The sequence below is a fragment of the Cervus elaphus genome, chromosome 18, assembly GCF_910594005.1.
Source record: "Cervus elaphus chromosome 18, mCerEla1.1, whole genome shotgun sequence".
Taxonomy (NCBI): domain Eukaryota; kingdom Metazoa; phylum Chordata; class Mammalia; order Artiodactyla; family Cervidae; genus Cervus; species Cervus elaphus.
The window spans coordinates 97,644,031-97,663,458 of record NC_057832.1 but is presented as its reverse complement, the minus strand read 5'-3'; the positions used below and the strand labels follow the sequence as shown (position 1 = coordinate 97,663,458).

The 19,428-nt window shown below is 40.7% G+C and overlaps 1 protein-coding gene across 4 annotated transcripts in view; it reads left to right on the top strand.

Annotated features, from left to right (window-relative positions):
- Positions 1-19,428, top strand: part of GRM8 (glutamate metabotropic receptor 8) — an 834,842-nt gene that overhangs the window by 148,949 nt on the left and 666,465 nt on the right. For all 4 annotated transcript variants that reach the window (XM_043873262.1, XM_043873263.1, XM_043873264.1 and 1 more), the window contains exon 3: positions 8,343-8,559. In XM_043873262.1, coding sequence (XP_043729197.1) covers positions 8,343-8,559 — 217 coding nt within the window. The remainder of the gene's footprint in view (positions 1-8,342; positions 8,560-19,428) is intronic.

Genomic DNA, 19,428 nt, shown 5'->3' with positions numbered 1-19,428 from the left:
GAGATACAAGAGATGCGGGTTCAACCTCTGGATTGGGAAGATCCCCTGGAGAAGGGAATGGCAACCCACTCCAGTGTTCTTGCCTGGAGAATCCCGTGGACAGAGGAACCTGATGGGCTATGGTCCACAGGGTCACAAAGATTGGACATGACTGAGGCGACCTTAGCATGCACTCAAAACTCAGTGGAATATATCCAAGTGAATTACGTGAAACCAAGATATGACATTGTGTAAAGCATATGTCTACTCTCAAGCATACACATATATGTACAAAAATGCACTCTTCATGTTTTAAAGAAAGTGTGCCTCCTGTGACTTGGTCTTCATATTTGCCTCAGAAATTTCAGATTTAGCATCAGCAGGAAACCGTATTTCAGTTCTTTATCTAATAATGAGAATGAATTGACCTTGTCTCTTTCTTCTCTGGTTGGCTTGGTTATGGGTGTTGTGAGAGGTAAGGTCTGTATCCTGGCTCGTAACAAAATTACAGGCAAGACTTTAAATGTATGAACCATCACTCTACACTCAGCTGTGTTGACTGACCACAGGCCCTTTTAGTGTGCATGTGTAGATAGATTTTGCTCACTCTGAATGAGCTGATGTTGGGCAGGTGAATAATATCACAACACAATGAAATCATTTTCTCTGTCCGTGGCTTCCACAATTTCCCATTTCAATAGACCGCCTCTCCTTTTCTATTTCTAAGCCCCACCATGCATCAAGGGCTTCCCAGGTGGCTCAGTGGTAAAGAATTTGCCTGCTAGTACAGGAGACACAAGTTTAATCCCTGGATTGAGAAGATCCCCTGGAGAAGAAAATGGCAACCTACTCCTGTATTTTTGCCTGGAGAATCCCATGGACAGAGGAACCTGGTAGGTTACAGTCCATGGGGTTGCAAAGAGTCAGACATGCCTGAGCACAGACACATATACACACACACACACGATGCATCAGAACACAACAGCTAGTGTCCTTTTCTGAATCAGTGGTGAAGATTCAGTTGAGAAGATAGTCATGGACTCATTCCACATTTGGCATTAACTTGTACAAATAGGAAGCTTGCTCTCTAGCCATTGTGTAGGCAGGATTTCTCTGATCTGGTCCTGGTTTGGGAGGGTAATAAAAAAATACTAATATAAAAAAATAAAAAATAAAAAAAAATAAATAAATAAAATAAAAAATAAATAAAAAAAGATAAAATAAAAAAAATAAAAAAAACTCAGGATAGTCATCTTTCTTCTTTATTTCTCTATGTGTAGGTGCCACATTTCTTTCTCCATTTCCCTCTGATTTCATTTTCGTGAAGCTGAGAGGCACATGAAAGCTCAGGGCAGCATGAGGAGGGGAAGGTCAACACTGAACTTAACTCCTAGCTCTGACTCCTCATTTTTATCCAATTTCTGATTATATACTCATGTTTTGCCACAAGCAACTAGTAGTTTTAGTACCAGAGAGCAGTCAAGTCTGAAAAGACAAATTTGATGGCTGTAATCATTATCCTTTTCTGGACCGGGTTCTGCAGCAACAACAAATCCATCCCAAGACCAGGCGGCAGGAAGCTATCATAGCGATGGCGGCTGTTACTAAGAGCAGCATCCCTGAAGAAGTGCTCAGGCAAGCACTACCCCCTGAGGAAGAGCCCAGCTTCAAGCTGATCTTTCACTGGAGAAAACCGATGACACTATTGAACGGCACTGAGAACATACCCAGCCAACTTCCTCCACCATTAAGGTTGACAATCAATGGATGAGGTTGTTTGTAGAGATGGAAAAGCGCAAAAACCTTGTTGGTAATTGATGGTGAAGATGTGGGTGACTCAGGTCTTAAATTGTCTTCTGTCTGCAAATCTGTTCTCAGATGCATGCGAGTTTCTTGCAGGAAGACTCACATTTCCTATGATCCTGAGGGACTTCCCCTGAGCTGTGCTTTAGGACTCATTGCTTGTTAGGGGTGTCTTGGCCTCCTAGTGGATCTTTGGCAAACCAGAAACTGGGGAAAACGCATGTGGGATACATGTCATTTGGAGCAGTCACAGAAAGTTTAAAACTTACCATAGTATTTTAATGTGCAAACAGCAGGGAACATTTAAAAGGCACCTGAAGGGGAATTGCCATCTTCTTGTGCTGTGAAAGAGTATATACAGTGCCTAGAAGCCTCTTGGCTCCTTTCTATCTCAGTAACATCCTGTCTTACCCTGCCAGTCATGTGGAGTTAGATTCAGTGACTTCAGTAGGGAGAGGCACAGTCCATCTGAGGAAGCTGTACACATTCTCAACCCTGTCTAGAAAGTGTAGAAAGCAATGGGCATGAGGCTTGGGGAAGAAATAGGGCTTGGCTGGGCCAGGGAACAGAAAAGAATCTAGTGAGTCAAGTGAGAGAGGGGAAAAGGAGGTCAGAGGCCGAGTCATGGATCCTGTGAATAGAGGCTTCGGCTTTAGTTGAATATCACTGGGGGAAAATGAAGGGCTTTCAGCAAAATTTTGATATTACCTGATTTTTTAAAAAGATCAGTTTGGTTGTTTGTGTAGAATGGATTTGAGAAGGGCAGGAATGGAAGTAGTAAGACCATAATCAGTTAGTTTTAGGAATCAGATATCACAGTGGATCGGACTAGGTTGGGGTGTGCTGTGTTTTACCATCCCTAGATGATGGCCTGAGATGGTTAATTGAACATTTGATTATGTCCAAATTCTGGCCAGCAGGAAAAAGGGGCAGGGCATGAGAAAGAACTGCTCTTTCACTTTAAGGATATGTTTTCAGAAGTTACACTCACCACTATACTAAAGAGCATAGCTGCAAAGAAGGCTGGGAAATGTAGTTTTCTTCTAAGTGGCCAAGTCCTACATAAAAATTTGGGGTTCTAGCTGTAAGAAGTAGTAAACAGACACTAGAGGACAGTAATATCTGCTAACTTCTATTTAAAAAGAAAAAAAATATGTTGGCTATTTTTAGCAAAATATCTAAGAAGCTACACATGAATTTCTTTTGAAGTAGAAGTTTTGCCTCCTTGAGATCTAAGTTAAACTTTTGGATTATATTAGAATATGTCAGTCCAAGATTCACAGACTATCTAGCTAAATGTGGATCAAGTAATTGGTCTTATTCACAGCTGGGCAAGCACCAGATAACAGGTGTTTAAAAATGATGCAGTTGGATGCCTTAAGGCACTGAAAGAGAAAGGGAAGGAAACCATCCTCTAAGAACAGTGGTGGAGGAGGTTGGGAGGGGAAGTGGATGGAGAACGGTTAGGAGGTTATGGCAGGGCTGAGGTTGGGGAGGCAGGGCAGTGGGTGTCCCTTCCCCAGAGACCTGAAGAATGGGTGGACTGGTGGGCTTCCAGCACACTCATGGGATAATAGTAAGGTGTGGGCACAGGTAAAGGCCCCAAGTCAAGATGGAACATGCTCAGGAACTAGCAACTGTGGGAAGACCTGGAGGGCCAAGGGCAGTGACTCATCACAGGAACTGGTGAGGGCCTCAGAGGCCGGTGAGGACTCAGGTAGAGAAACACCAAGTCAGGGTGAGGGAGAGAGATGGAGGCATCAATGCTCTGGCTGCTGTCTTCTCCTGCCTGCCCACCTCCTGGAGATGCCTCCCACTGGGCAAATTCGGCTGAAAGCCTGAGGCTAGGGACCCAGGTGAGACAGTCACAAAGCAACCTCCTAGGACATACAGCAGGATAGAGAAGGATCGCGAAGGACAAATGAAGAGCCCGCATGGTATTTTGGTGGGATGTCAGGTAGGGGGCTGTTGGGAAGAAGCTATATCAAAATCCCTGCCATGGTTTTTGAGGAATTAATTGCTTTCAAACATTCATTGAATACCTGCTCTGTTAGGGACTAGTGACACCAAATAAGTCAACAGAGACTTTGTCTCTGTGGGACTCCTAAACCAGCACACGATTATGGTTCTTATGGCAGATGATGGAGACTGTGGGATGAGGGACAGCAAAAGACAGCTCTGCCTGAGAGAAGGCTTCCTGGAAGGAGGGGACGGATGGATGGGTGGAATGATGGTGGAGTACAGATGATTTACAATGTGGTGTTAGTTTCGGTGTACAGCAAAGTGAGTCAGTTTACATTCCCATATAGTCATTCTTTTCTTTTTAGATTATTTTCCCATTATAGGTCATTATAGAATATTGAGTAATTTCCCTGTGCTATATAGTAGGTCCTTGTTGGTTGTCCATTTTATACATGGTAGTGTGCATATGTTAATCTCCAACTTTTGAGCTGGATAGTCCATCTGTGCAGAAGGTGAAGGTGTCTTTCTTCACAGAAGACAGCATGGGCAGGGTTGCAGTCATCATCAGGGTGTGACAATGAAGGCATGAAGCTGGGAAGAAGGATGGAACAGTGTCTGATATCTGGGCTTCCGGAGCCAGATTGATGAGTTTGGATAGTATCCTTTGAATGGGCAGGTGGAAGTTAACAGAGGCTTAAAGGGATGTACATCTTGAAAAAGACGAGCCGATGCAGAATGCTTTCTACACCTGTTTTCTTAGTACACGCTCCTTTTCCTTTTCAGTTCCCTCTTTTACTTCTATGCCTCTCTCACCACATTTTTTGTTGCTGTTTTGCTTCTGGAAACTGAAATATCCAGGGTGAAAGGATTACCTAGAATGGATTCAGTGTAGGAAAAAAAAAATCCCAGGTTAAAAAAAATTCCCACTTCAGTTGCCAGTAGGGGTTTAATTTGAGGCAGTGGAAATATTGAGGATGCCAACACAGAAATTAAATTGCTTCATGAGCCAGTGCTTAGTGGTGGGCCACAATAAAGTAAAAATGAGACGTTACTCCATGACAACTTGAAAAGATGTCTTGAAATATGATCAGTATTCAAGACGTCTTATTGTAGGCTGAGACATAGCATGAATTGAACGAATGAAAATACAAACACACACTCTCACATTACTTTTCTGCACATTGATCAGCGAAGAGAAAATTCTTTCAGACTTTGGGGAGAAAGTCCTTTACCTAATTATTCAAACAACCATTTCTTATCTGCACTTTTATTTTATATACCCTTTACACCTGTTTAATTAATCCTAAACATGATGCTGACTGCTAATTAAACAGCCCTGAAAGTGACTGACTGAAGGTAGTAATTTGAGATAATTAGTTTTGGTTTCAAACACTCAATTTTCACACTTTGTGCTCATTTTTAGAAAGGGGTGGCTCATTATTATAGGCAGGGTGTGGATTGTGTAGGGCATTTTACTGCTGGACTCTGAGTAGCTGAGGAAGTAGGATTATTATACATCCAGATAGGGCAATGTAATGGTATAGCACTATGGAATTTGCTATGGAATGCTCCCCATTCCCTCCCACACATGTGCGTGCATGCGCGCGCGCACACACACACACACACACACACACACACACACACACACACACACACACACACACACAGAATTCCTTCCAAAATTAAGGTCAGGCTGTTGGATCTTTTTCACTAGAACATAGAAACACACATGCTCTTGATCTTTGGGAAAGATCTCTAGCAAAGGGTAGACCTCACTGCATCATCCATTATCTCTCTCCCAGGTCCTCTGGAAGCAACCAAGAAGGGCAAGATTTGGTGTGTGGTTAGAGATTTGGACAGATGTCCTTGCTAAGTATTTATGTTCTACAAAGGCACGTAGCCTAATCAAGGGGACAATCTATCAAGAGGTGACTGGTATATCTGGCAGAGAACGCAAAGGAACAAAAAGGAGACAGGTCAAGACTGGTTTTCACGATCCTACAATATTGACAGGCAAGTTAGTAAGGTCCTACTAGGAGAACAGGACCGAGAAGAATTGGGTGTGAAATAGACTAAATCATTGTTGTAGGTGATATAGACAGATACAGGTTACTCAGAAGCCAAACAAGTTCTCCAGCACCCTGGAGAGCTCCAAGCACAGTCTTCCCTTCTCTGGGTAAGGAGGCTTTTATACTTTAGGGTGTCACTTTCACTGGCCACCAAAAATGGAGGAGGAAGGACTCTCTAGACCTCCAAAAGGTCTGGATACAGATGTTGAGGGCTTTTTCAAGATGTCGAGAGGAAAGTTGTAACCTCCTTGTGGATTGGGGATCGTCTGGTCAGGGGGTGGTAGGTGATGGATGGTTCCCAGAGTATGTAGCTCTGTGCAGGAAGATGAAATGACAGCAGAACATTGAGCGTTGAACATCAGAGCCCTGACATTAGCTGTGAGATCTGATGGAGAGCAGAGTTAAGAGTTTTATGTCTGAGTCAGACCTGCATCTTCAACCAAGAATCTCAAGTTAGGGCATTGTAGAATCATTTTGACCTCTGGATTTTCACATTACAGATGAGGTGCACATCTCTTAAACTCCATATCCCACAATAGTGTTGCCCACTTTTTAGTTGCTTTCATTCATCTCACAGGAACCTCAGAAGAAACAAGTCAAAAATTGAACTCATCATTTTTGTCTTCCAAATCTCCTCTTGTTCTTCTACCTTGGAAAATATCAAACATTATCTACTCAGATACCAAAGCCATAGAACTCTCATAGAACTGAGAGTCATTTCCCATTTTTTCCTACACCTTTCTTGGTCTTTTAGATACTCACAGGTTCTACACCCTTCCTTTTTTCCCACCTGCCACTCACTGCCTTAGTTCAGTTTTTATACTTTCTTACATAGATTTCTATAGTAGTTTTCTAACTGGAACTAGTAGGCAACTTCTTATGTCTTCACTTTAATTCAGTGTATCTCTGAATTAGGGGTCCACTGGCATCAGATTGTTCTGGAGGACATATTAGAATGAAGATTCCTAAATGTCTAGACATACTAAGTCAGAGTTTTGGGGCATGGGGCTGCCCAAGTGGACACTGAAATGTGAGAGTTTCTACTTTTCCCACTGCTGCCAATGTGATCTTTCTAAAACAAAATTTTTGTTGTGCCGCTCCTTGGTTACAATCATGCCGTGCTTCCTCATGACCTTGGTGATAAAGTCCACATTCCTTGTCATACCTGAGTAACGCTTCATCCTCTGGTTTCTGTCTAGCTCTGAAGTTATACTTCCCGACACTCCTCCCTTGGAATCCTGCTTTCCCACCACGAGAAACGCTGCAACACCGCACCCTTTCTTGACTCTGCCTTTGGACCATGCTGTTTCCCGAGGCTGAAATGTCTTTCCCCATGTTTTTGCTGGATTTCCTGCATCTTCTGTGCTCGGTCTAGCCTGCATGTGCCTCTGCCATACTTCTTTAACATTCCTATATTCTTCTGTCCTAGCACTTTTCATAGATCGAGTAAGACTCTTCACTTGTATATAGGAGTGAATATTGCATTTCAAACCTTTTTAGGGGTAGATTTATGGCATGCAGTTAATTTGCTACTCAGCTTGAAATTATTTAGGAGAAACAGCATATCTCTAATTTCGAATATCTTCTAGCCATTCACCCTGTTTATGTCAGAAAATAGTCTCTTTTCCTAAAGAAATTATGGTATGGTTTCCTGTTTTGCGATTTTTTTTTTTTTTTTTTTGAGGGATGGAAGCCTGGAGAAATGTTATAATGAAAAGATTCATGGTTAGCTGTTCCCAAATCTTATTGTGGTACTCAGTGATTATATTAATAAGCACTGACTAGATTTGCAAAGGTATATATTTAAAATAATTTACCCAAAATATAATCTTAATACTAAAATGGTATCAAGTGTAAAAAAAAAAAGTCTGGTATTAAATTCTCTACTCATCATTATGTAGCCTTTATATCCTGAGGCCAAAGACGATTTCAGAGGTGACCTTTTCTGGGGCGTGTGTGTACATTTCATGTTCATTTCTGCCTCATTTCTTCACCAGAAGTTATCATGTACAGAATAAGAAAAGCAGCAACAACAAAAAGCACAAATGTTTTGCTTTGTCTTCTGAAACAATGGGGACTGAATCAAAACTAAATTCTTTGTTTTGCTGTGGTTTTTTAGTTGCTCAGTCATGTCTGACTCTTTTGCGACTGCATAATCTGTAGCTTGCCACTCTCCTCTGTCCATGGGATTTCCCAGGAAAGAATACTGGAGTGGGTTGCTGTTCCCTTCTCCAGGGGATCTTCCCCACCCAGGGACTGAACCCATGTCTCCTGCATTGCAGACAGATTTTTGAGCACTGGGCCACCAGGGAAGCCCTCTTGTTTAGAAATGTGCTTTGAAAGAAAGTGAGCCCACAGATCTCTATAACCTACTATCTAATGAAATTGATGGTGATGAAATCTCATCTTGGCTGCAGGCTGCTCTGTCTAGGTTTCTGGTATAGCTTTGACTATTTAATCTCTTGTGCAACAGTCCATCATTTGACAAGATTCCTCATGGGTGGAAATGACCTGTCATTTGTTTTGCAGATACCTCAAATCAGCTATGCATCCACCGCCCCAGAGCTAAGTGATAACACCAGGTACGACTTCTTCTCTCGGGTGGTGCCTCCTGACTCCTACCAAGCGCAGGCCATGGTGGACATCGTGACGGCCCTGGGGTGGAATTATGTGTCGACCCTGGCTTCTGAGGGTAACTACGGAGAGAGTGGTGTGGAGGCCTTCACTCAGATCTCGAGGGAGATTGGTAAGTGTATATTCATCAGATGATTGTGTTTGAGACGACAGGCTGTGGCAGTCTGAGTGTCCCCAAGAGCTCTCTGATCTGTGTGGGATAATTAGAGCTCCTACAGATGCATGACCCAGGCTGTCCACTCTAGGGGGAAGCTAGGCTTATTATAAATGGTTTTGTTGTTCATGGTCTATCAAGGTGACACTCTTGTGCTAATTTAGGAAGTAGAGCTCCTGACTCAGGCGAACATTTTTTAAAGTTGTCTGTTTTGATGTGGGAGTTTGCTGGCACATTAGAGCCACTGTATATTTGAATAAATGACATACTATTTGATTGTTCTAGATGGAAGTTTACATTAGCAAGTCATTAAATATTTTTAAAAAAGCAGTAGAATTTAACATCCAACACTAAAGGGGTTAAGACTGGTAATCATCTTAAAACAACACTGAAGTAGCCTCCAAGGCTATACTTGAGTGATATTCTTATTGTCATTTTTGACTTTTTGAATTTTGATTCTTACCTGAAACTCTGAAGCTTACGGTGAGTGGGATTAAGGGCAAGATGTGGAAACTTGTTTAGAATAGGGTGCTTGTGAACTCTGTCCTGGTTTTTTTCAACATTCTCATTCAAATCTCTGTAGGCATTTTACTATGTGTGTATTTATCCATGAGGCTGTAAATCTACTACACTATGTGGAAAAACCAGAAGACAAAAACACCTCAGGGCATAAATCTTATTGCTGATTGGGCAACAATATATCTTTTTGGATGAAAGGAGATATGTTACCGGTTACTTAACAAATGCTATTGTTCTTACTAAGAATTACTGAATAAAATTTGCATATTTTTCTATTGCATTGTTTTCTATAATAGCAATGTTTTGCCAAAAATTTAAAGCATCCTTTAGCTGTTTTGGGGTAATTTTGAACTTTGATAACTTAATGTTTTTCTTTGAAGCTTTAAAGCAGGAAAAGATCATGGGAATGATTCAGGCTTATTCCCTAATTAGCAGACAAAGCATCTAAATTTATTGGAATAAGGTTTTCTCTTAAAAGATATGAAGATGCCTAGGATCTGTTATGCTGCATGTAATAAGCATGGAAACTTATGATGCACAATATTTGGTGTGTTTAATATTTGTTCCAGGGAATTCCCTGGTGGTCCAGTGGCTAAGACTCTGCGCTCCTGATACAGGGGGGCTGGGTTCGATCCCTGGTCAGGGAACTAGATCCCACATGCCACAACTAAGACTCTATGCAGCCAAATGAATAAAAATAAATGTTAAAAAAAAAAAAAAAATATTTGTTCCAGTACTATGCTGCTGCAGAAAATGTAGAAAAGACCTGGTCTTGTTGGATAGATTGGCTTAATTTATTTAAGGGACAGCTATTCATTCTTTGTTATAAATATCCATGATGGCATAATCTTTGCTCTTTTGAATTTTAAATTATATCACTATTGCTATAAAAATGATTCAAAACCTTCAACTGAACTTTAAATGATGGTAAATTATATTACCTTCTTGGAAAAGAATCTCACATTCATCCTTAGGAGAAATGCCCACTCTAATGAAAACAGTAGCTTCTGAAAGCAGGTTGAATGCATTATTTAAGCAGCTGATGTTAGTTCTCACCAAAGTGATAACTTAACAAAAGAAGGCAACTAATAGAATATGTATTGAAATGAGAAGTTTTCTGCAGTGATCCTGTACATTCTTAACTAGAGGACACATTCTGTGTGCATGCAACATATTACTACGAAAAATTTAAGACAGGACATTGTTGCAGACTGATAAAATGCATTGTTTTAAAAGTTAAAAGTGAGAGTGCAGTTTTATTCTTCTTACCAGAAGAAAAAAAAATGAAATATTTAGTTCTCACTTTTAGGGAACATTGCTATACTTTGGTAACTGTCACCTTAAAGGATTCAGGTGGTACCATTCATTTTTACTGTCTCTATCTTAGTCATTAGTATGGGAGAAAATAATTTTAGTGCCTTGTGTATGCTCCTGATTAGAGCAACATTTCTTCTCTGTTGATCCTTTCAGTATTCTGTGACTTGATTGGCTGTCCATTCTATTTCAGTTCTCACTTATCTGGGGAATGGAGGAGGGCTGTATTGTCAATTAATATGCAGAATACTGAAAAGGCCAAATTAGTGCCACACTAGAGTATGCCATGGAATATATTAAATAGCAAAATCATCCCTCATTTTAATGACAAAGATTTTATCTAGAACAAAAATAGCTGAAAATTAAACCTTTTACATGACAATGAGATTAATGGGAATGACACATGGTAGCAACTTAACCCATTCTGAAGTGATCTGATGACTCTAATGAAAATCCATTAGTTCTGTAACATTTGCTCCTCTTACTACAACACTGATGACATCTCTGTCACTGTGTTACCAGTGTTTTTAAAGATCTTAGTCTCTTGACTGAGAAGGAGATATATGCATTCATTTTTTGGAGTGTCTGCCTATTAATGAAATTGTATATTTTCCCAACTCTTATAAATTTTCCTGTACTCTGTTAAGAATTTCTCCCTTTAGCAATGTTAATTGCTACGAAATTTCAGTGTAACCTGGGACTTCCTATGCTTTGTCTCTGATTAATTCTGACAAATCGTAATGGAATGATAGTGAAATGAAAATCTGTTTAGCGATACATTGCTTGTACGGTTTGATTAGAACGTTTTTCATTTTAACAAAATCCAAGATGTGGGGAAGCACCCTTAGTGAGTCTTGGAGAATAAAGTTTATGAATGAATGATGGTCTTGAACACAGACATCAACGATGTCTCTTCTGTTGTCAGGATCCTTCTCAGGGAGAGAGGGACAGGAGTTATTTGATAAAATAAGACAAGTAGTCCCTTGATATTTTAGCTGTTATAGTCTCAGCCCCAAGCTTCCTAACTATAACTATAAACTATATACTATATAAAAAATCTATAACAGTTTTTACTGGAAAAGGCAAAAAAAAAAATTTGAGATCAACAAATGTCACAATTTGATTGGATCATAGTTTGTGTAGTAAGGTATGGAAGACAAAACTGGAAGGCTTGACATGGTACATAGATGACTATTGTACCCCGTAGTATAGTAATTTTATCCTTCATTTTCTAGACAGTGAAGGAAACTACTGAATAGAGAGGAATCCATCAGAATACATATTTAAGATTTTGCTAGTAAGAAGTAGAGGATGGGGAGACCAGTTGAAAGACTTTTGCAATATCAATCTTAACCTCATAGAGGGCAGTGATAATAGAAATGGATGAGGGAACAGACTTGAGAGACACTTGTGAGGTAAAGTCTCTGGAACTTAGCAATTGATGGGAAGTAAAGCTTGAAGGTGAGGCTTCCCTGATATCTCAGCTGGTAAAGAATCTGCCTGCAATGCAGGAGACCCCAGTTTGATTCCTGGGTCGGGAAGATCCCTTGAAGGGATAGATTACCCACTCCAGTACTCTTGGGCTTCTCTGGTGGTTCTGATGGTAAAGAATCCACCTGCGATGTGGAGTGTACCTGGGTTGAGAAGGTCCCCTGGAAGAGGGCATGGCAACCCACTCCAGTACTCTTGCCTGGAGAATCCCCATGGACAGAGGAGCCTGGCAGGTTACAGTCCATGGGGTTGCAAGAAGTCGGACATGACTGAATGACTAAGTACAGTGCACCGAGCTCGAAGGTAAGACAAAATTAAACTTGAAATTTTGGTCAATTGGAAAATGCAAGTGCCATGAATAGAAAAGAGAGAGTAAAATGGAAAGGCTGGTTTGGAATGGGAAGCATGGTTTGATTATGAACTCAATAAACTGTAAGTACTGGTACATACCTTTGTGGAGAAGAACACAGTCAAGGACATTGGTTGAGAGCCAAAGCAGGAACTGAGATGTAGTTCTGAAGCTCATTCTCACAAAATTGATAATCGAGGTGAGGAAGGTAATTGCTAAGGTGTAGAATGTGAATTACAGTAAGAAATGTAGAGTGAGAATTAAAGGGGGCAGAGGATACACTTGTGGGCTTTACATAAAGGTATGGGATGATGAGCGTTGTTGAGGATGTAGAGGAAAGGAAGGCATTGTGCATGGTTGATATGAGTGTAAATTGGTGTAGTCATTATGGAAAATAATATGGAGTTTCCTTGGAAATTAAAAATAGAACTACCACATGATCCAGTGATTCCACTTCTAAGTTTATAACCAAAGAAAATGAAATCAATATTTTGAAGAGGTATCTGCATCTTGTGTTCATTGTAGCATTATTTTCAATAGCCAAGATATGGAAACAAACTAAATGACCATTGATGGATGAATAGACAAAGTATATCTATATTTATGTATCTATCTCTCTCTATATATAATGGGATATTATTTAGCCTTCGTAAAGAAGGAAATCCTGCCACTTGTGACAACATGGATAAATCTGGAGGGCATTGTACTAAGTGAAGAAAGCCAGACACAGAAAGACAAATACTGCATGCTCTCACTTATGTGTAGGATTCTAAAAAGTCAAACTCATGAAAGCAGAGTGTGTTGCTAGAGGCTAGTGGGGGGAGTGGTAAGGGAAATGGAATATATTGGCCAAAGAGAATAAACTTTCAGTTAAACAGGATTAATAAATTTTGAAGATCTAATGTACAGAATGGTAACTATAGCTAAAGATACTGTGTTGTTTGCTTGAAATTTACTGAGAATTGATCTCAAGTGTTCTCACCACACACACACACACACACACACACAACTATGTGAGGTAATGGAAATGTCAATTAGCTTGATTGTGGTAATCATTCCACAATGTATACTTTTATCAAAACATTGAGTTGTACGCCTTAAATGTATACAATTTTTGTTTGTCAATTATACCTCAATCAAGTTGAGGAAAATAAAATTAGTATAAATGAAAAAAATGAAGATGTGGCAATAGTGGCCTAGATTTAGCCAAGAATAGGGCAGAGAGTTCTCTTGATGGGATTTGTGGCTATGGGAGGGATCTCAGTCTTCTTTGAAGTTTTCCATGATGAGAGATGGTAGGAGTTCTTGATGAAAAAAATCAAGGATATTGAGCAGATTTTCATAAGAGAACAGGAACTTTGCCAGAGGGCACAGCTGAAATTATGTGGCACTGCGACAGAGGATCAAGGATTGTCCTTGACAGGGAGTGTATTAGGGCTGCCATAACCAAGTGAGTGGCTAAAAACAACAGAAACTTAACTGTCTCACAATTCTGGAGGCTAGAAATCTGAAATCAAGGTGTCAGCAGAGCCACACCTTGGAATTTGCTGGTAATCAGTGGTGTTCATTGATCACCAGAGGTACCTGGTATGCTATAGTCTGTGAGTGGCAAAGACTTGGACATGACCAAGCATGCATGCAGTGGTGTTCATTGGATTCATCCATCAATTTAGTCTTTGCATCCATCATCACCTTGCTGTCTTTTCTCTTCTTGTTTCTGCCCCTGTCTTCTCTCTTTATAAAGATGCCAGTCATGTTGGATTAAAGGCCCCACCCTATTCCAGTATGACCTTAACTAATTATATCTGCAATAACTCTATTTCCTTATAAGGTCACATTCTGAGGTATTGGGTGTATCTTTCTGGGAGACACAATTTAATACCCATAACAATGGAGATAGTATGAAGACTGGTGTACTTAGGGAGAAAATTTCCATGACAGAGATGGGAGGTAAACCAGGAGGACAAACAGTAAGCAATGAAGATGAGGGGGTTTCTAGTAGACAGAATTTGGTAATGAAGAAGACGTAATATAATATGCTCACAGGTCCCTTTTGAACTGCTACAGAGTTTTACTGTCTCAGGCTTGACTAGTTGGGTAGATGAGGTGACCCGATGGATAACTCAGGGTTCTAGACTGGGTGGGATCTTTGTCTCTGGCTTTCCCAGGATTCTAAGCAGTCAGAACTTCTCTAGTAAAATCATTGGCCACTCCCCATACAGTGGGGGTACCAGTTGTTCAGCCCCACGCTTTGTGTAATTCCAAGGTATTGTTCTTTCCAGTAACACCTGGGAAATTATGGACATCTGAGAGTCCTTCTGGCCTAACTGATTTTTTTTTTTTTTCATTTATTTTTATTAGTTGGAGGCTAATTACTTTACAATATTGTAGTGGTTTTTGTCATACATTGACATGAATCAGCCATGGATTTACATATATTCCCCATCCCGATCCCCCCTCCCACCTCGATTTTTATTTTTCCCTTTGGTCTCTTTTGGCTTGAGGGAAGGGAATAGCTTAGTTGCTACTGGTTGTTAGGACTTTTCCATCACCTATTTTACATACCCTCAGTTCTTAGGACCACAGTCCTCTATGTCTGTCTTGCTTTAATGATTTGATATGATGTTTTCATTGATATTGTAATAAAGAGGTTAATAATACATGCCCATGCTTTTCTGTTGTAAGCTCTGGAACTTGTAGCTTGTGACTCAATAAATGACTTCCTTGAGGCTTTAGACAGGTTGTTTCCCTGCTTTGTCTTAGCTTATTATATTATTTAAAAAGAAGACAGGATAATAAATGTTAATGCTGCCATGATCATTATAAAGGGGCAAGGAAGCTAAAGCTTTATCTTTGAAGATAAAAGGAATATGTGAAAGCACTGTAGCTTATCACTGTGAATTTGCACAGTATGGCAACACATGTCCTTTAATCAGCCATCGTGTTTATGAATGGCTTATTGAAGATGACAGGCCTGCAAGTTGTCATCGAACACATTACGGGGGCAGAATAGACCTGATTCTGTCAAATCTTCTACTGTACGTGACTTTTTTTCTCCCAATTTGCAAATGCTGGAAGCTTCTGACTATTGTCTGACATGTGTTCCGAATCTTAAAATCTCAGACTTGGAAGGGACCACAGAGGTCGTTGGATTGGCAAAATTTGTTCAAAATGTTAATGCAATAAATCCATTTAATTCGTTCATTTTTTGTGTATATAAAATGACCAACACTTGCCAAAACACTGGATAGTAATTTATTTTCGGTGTGGATCAAGAAATAAAGTAAATTTCATTCCAACTCTCCAATGAAAAAGTGCCCACTGATCATATTTTTAAGCTATCTCAGTACAGTTTTAAAAGGAAACATTTTTTTCCTCCTGGGTTATAAACAAGAATCAAGTTTCTATTAACTGCAATGGATTCGCATTGAGATTAAAACAAAGTATTTTCAATGACAAAGGGAAAAAAATACAGAGAGCAGCCTTTTCCCTCAGATGTTCATTGCTTTGGAAAAAGGACTTCCAACAGGCAAAAATCAATTTGACAGAAGTATTAATGTTGTAAAATACTATGAATGAAAGGAAACATTTTAATTCAATTGAAATTTTTGCTTTATATTCCTACAGCTGAGTTCCATTGATAACACAACATTTTAAGTTGCAAATCATATTTAATTAATATTAACACCAGGTAATTGGCAAGAATAACTTCAAAGGAGGGCTGAGGAAATTGCAAATTGGAACTGCAGGTGCAGTGATCCTGCAGAAGCTTTACAGGGATCCAAAGAAAATGTATATGATTTTTTGACAATTACTGCAGAACTTGATCAAATAGAGCATCATTTCAAAGCTGTTCTTCACTCTGGCCTTGCTTAATATTTAGGGCTTAGGAATGGCTAAGTAGCAACAGCTGCTATTAATGTGAAATGGCAAATAGCATCCAATAGATGCTTTTAAACCTATGATTCTAACACTATAGTTAAGTGTTTAGTAAACAATGGCAGTTTGATGCAGTGAAACCCACCTTGGAATCAGAAATATGTTTAAATTCCCCTTCTTCAATTAAGAGATTTTGTCTGAAGATTCATTTCCTTGTCTGTAAAATAGATAAGGCCTCTGCTCAGTGATCATCACGTGATAGAATGTTCTTCATAAACTCGAAAGTGCTATTTGATATCAGGTATTGCTAGTGAAAGGAGCTGAGGTAATACAGGTTTCTTTTCCAGAATGTGTGGCAAAGCTGTAGATGATTGTGAAGGTGGTCGATGTACTCTGCCTGCTTCTCAAGCAAAGAGAAGGCTTTGCTTGATTCATTACTTTCAAACTTAGTCATATTCTGCTTGAAAGATCAGAGAGGAGATTTTGAATGGCTCCTGACTACCTACTCTCTATGTTACTAGTCCTCCACAACCATTGTGGTATGGATTCTACCCTGTCTTATTCCTTGTTGCCCCTGGCTATTGCATATTGCTTATCATATCGCCAACAGTGGTGTTTGTTTGGGTCTGCTTACTCCGGTAGGACATTGTTCAGATGTCAAGACAAGCTTGAATTCCTTGCCTCATCCTTAGCAAGGTGTTCGCATGAGCTTAACTCTGTGGAGCTACCTGCCATTCTGATTGTAATACCAATTTCTCTGTATACCTCTCTCACCAAAATGTGTTTTTCTCAATAGAAGAATCCCCCTCCATCCTAATACCCAGCAGAGTACCTAGCATATGCAACATGCTTCATGAATTTCTGTTGGATGACTACTGTCACCAGCCTCAGGGCTGTGTAAGTGCTGTGATCTTTGTGGTCAGGCTTGCTTGCACTCTGGAAACCTAAGGGTGGAGATGGCCCCAACAATGGCTTGTGCATTTTCCTCGCTAACATGTAACCTCTATGGGAACATTTGGGACTTTCCTACTGTTGAACCACTCAGAATTCATTTTTTTTTATTACTGAAAAATGCCAAAGCCTGTCATCTGTAGGTTGAACCCACCTTTAATCCCTCAGTCCAAACAGTGCTGGGAAGTGAGCTAGAGCTTCTTATCAGCCGGGTCTGACTTCCAGATCTGTCATAATCTAACTGCAAGATCTTGGGTAAGTTACTCTTGCTGTGTCCCAGTTTTCTTATCTGTACAATGGGGTAACAATTGTATAAGGATTGAATGAAGTCATGCAGAACAATGTGTGGCTCATGTTAAGTTGTCCACAGCTGCCAACTCGTGTTAGGAGCCCATTTTCACTGATGCGTGATCCAGGGGTCTCTTATTGCTCTGAGTCTGTGCCAAATTTGCTCAGTGAGCAAATAAGAAGGCAAAGTGAGGCCTCCATCAGAGCTCAAATCAAAGCAGCCAGTACCCCTCATTCCTAAAACTTGCTTTGCACCTCCTGGCAGAGACCAATCCTGTTGTTATTATTTTTTCTTAGCATGACTAATGTCATATGTGGAATAGTGTTGGCACCTGGTTGAATGCATGAATTAATTAAATGCCAATCAGTGTTGACTCACCAAATATGCTTTCTTTTCTTCCTTTTGAACCTTCTGTGTATTAGCTGACTCAGCCAGCATTCATTGTGTACTCATTGTGGATCAGGGCATACTTGCTCTAGACTTTCAGGATCCAGAGATGAATCATGGCCTCGGTTTCCTAGCTGGTTACTGCATATCAGAGGAAACAGAGATGTAAACAAACAATTACAAATGAATGTGAGCATTACCTTCATAGAGGCATCAACTAGAGTCATTGTCCAAGAACACAGTGCCCAAGAGAGGGTATCCTGCAGTGCATGTAACGAAAAGACCTGCCATAAGGCAGTGGAGGGTGACAGTTTATGGACCCCCAGACTCAAAGGGAGTACACTGTGTGATGTGAGTGAAGTAAATTTAGGTAAGGTCAACACAATTTCCTGAGAAAAAGAGACAGCACCAAAAATGTGTGTAGAATATGATGCCAACTTTGTAACATATATATTTGTGAGATGATTAATGTATGCAAAAATATGTATAGTTTTTGACAATTCTTTCTCTTTATCAGAGTATATTTGCTTTACAACTCTGTGCTCGTTTTGGACAAGTCTTACTCCTTCATCTGTCAGTGGTACTCAGATGTGCCCCTTCACAGACACCAGTGTCTGGCTTGCTCTGCAGCCTCAGCCCCTGTTCTCCCTGGTCACTGCCACCCGGCATCATCCATGGCCTTGGCAGCAGTTTCAGTTCTGTTCAGCCCCTGAGTCTTAAAACAGGGCCAACCACTTGTCCCGACCTCAGCTTGCAAGTTTCTGGGCTTTGGAACGAGTTTACCACGGTGGACCCTGTACTTGCTGGTCCCAGAGTGAGCTCTGGGCCCCCTTCTAGGTCCCTGCACACTTACAATGCTGTCCACCCTGACTCACCCTCTGTATCCCTAGGAATGGGGCTCTGCCTCAGATGCTGGCCTCTGAGGTTGAACCATTACACATTGCCTATCCCTTGTCAACTCTTTCACCTGACTGGGTGGAGGTGACTGGTCCTCTGCGTGGACGCATGCAGTTGTTGGGATCTGACTCTGCATGAAGCCATTGCACAGAATCCTGTCTATTGGGGTCCTAGGGGGTGTGGGGTTCCTGACCCTGTCTAGCTTGTTGTCTTTATATTTCTCATGTCCTTTCAGTGCCGTATCCCTAGACTAAAGGAGTTCAGCTTCAGAGGCTGGTTTGAGTGTCTCTTGCAGAGTTTCCCACTGAAATGCTTAGGAAGGATTAGAATCTCCCTACCAACAGGGTTGTCCCTGTTTAGAGTTATTCTTTTCCTGGTACCTAACTCTTCTTGCCAACTGTATGAGTTTCCTAGGGTTGCCATAACAAAGTACAAGAAACCCGTGGCTTAAATGGCATAAATCTATTTTTTGGAGGGGAGGGGTTGCTAGTTGCATGACTCGTGGGATCTTAGTTCCCTGATCAGGGATCAAACCCACGGCCTCCGCAGTGAAAGCTTGGAGTCCTAAACACTGGACCTCCAGGGAAGTCCCACATAAACCTCTTGTGTCGTGGTTCTGGAGGCTAGAAGTCCAGGATCAAGGTGTCAGAACCCTAATTCAATAGACCTCATATTATTAGTAAGACCTCCTCTTCATTAGGGCTTCCCTGGTGGCTCAGTGGTGAAGAATCCTCTTGCCAATGCAGGAGAC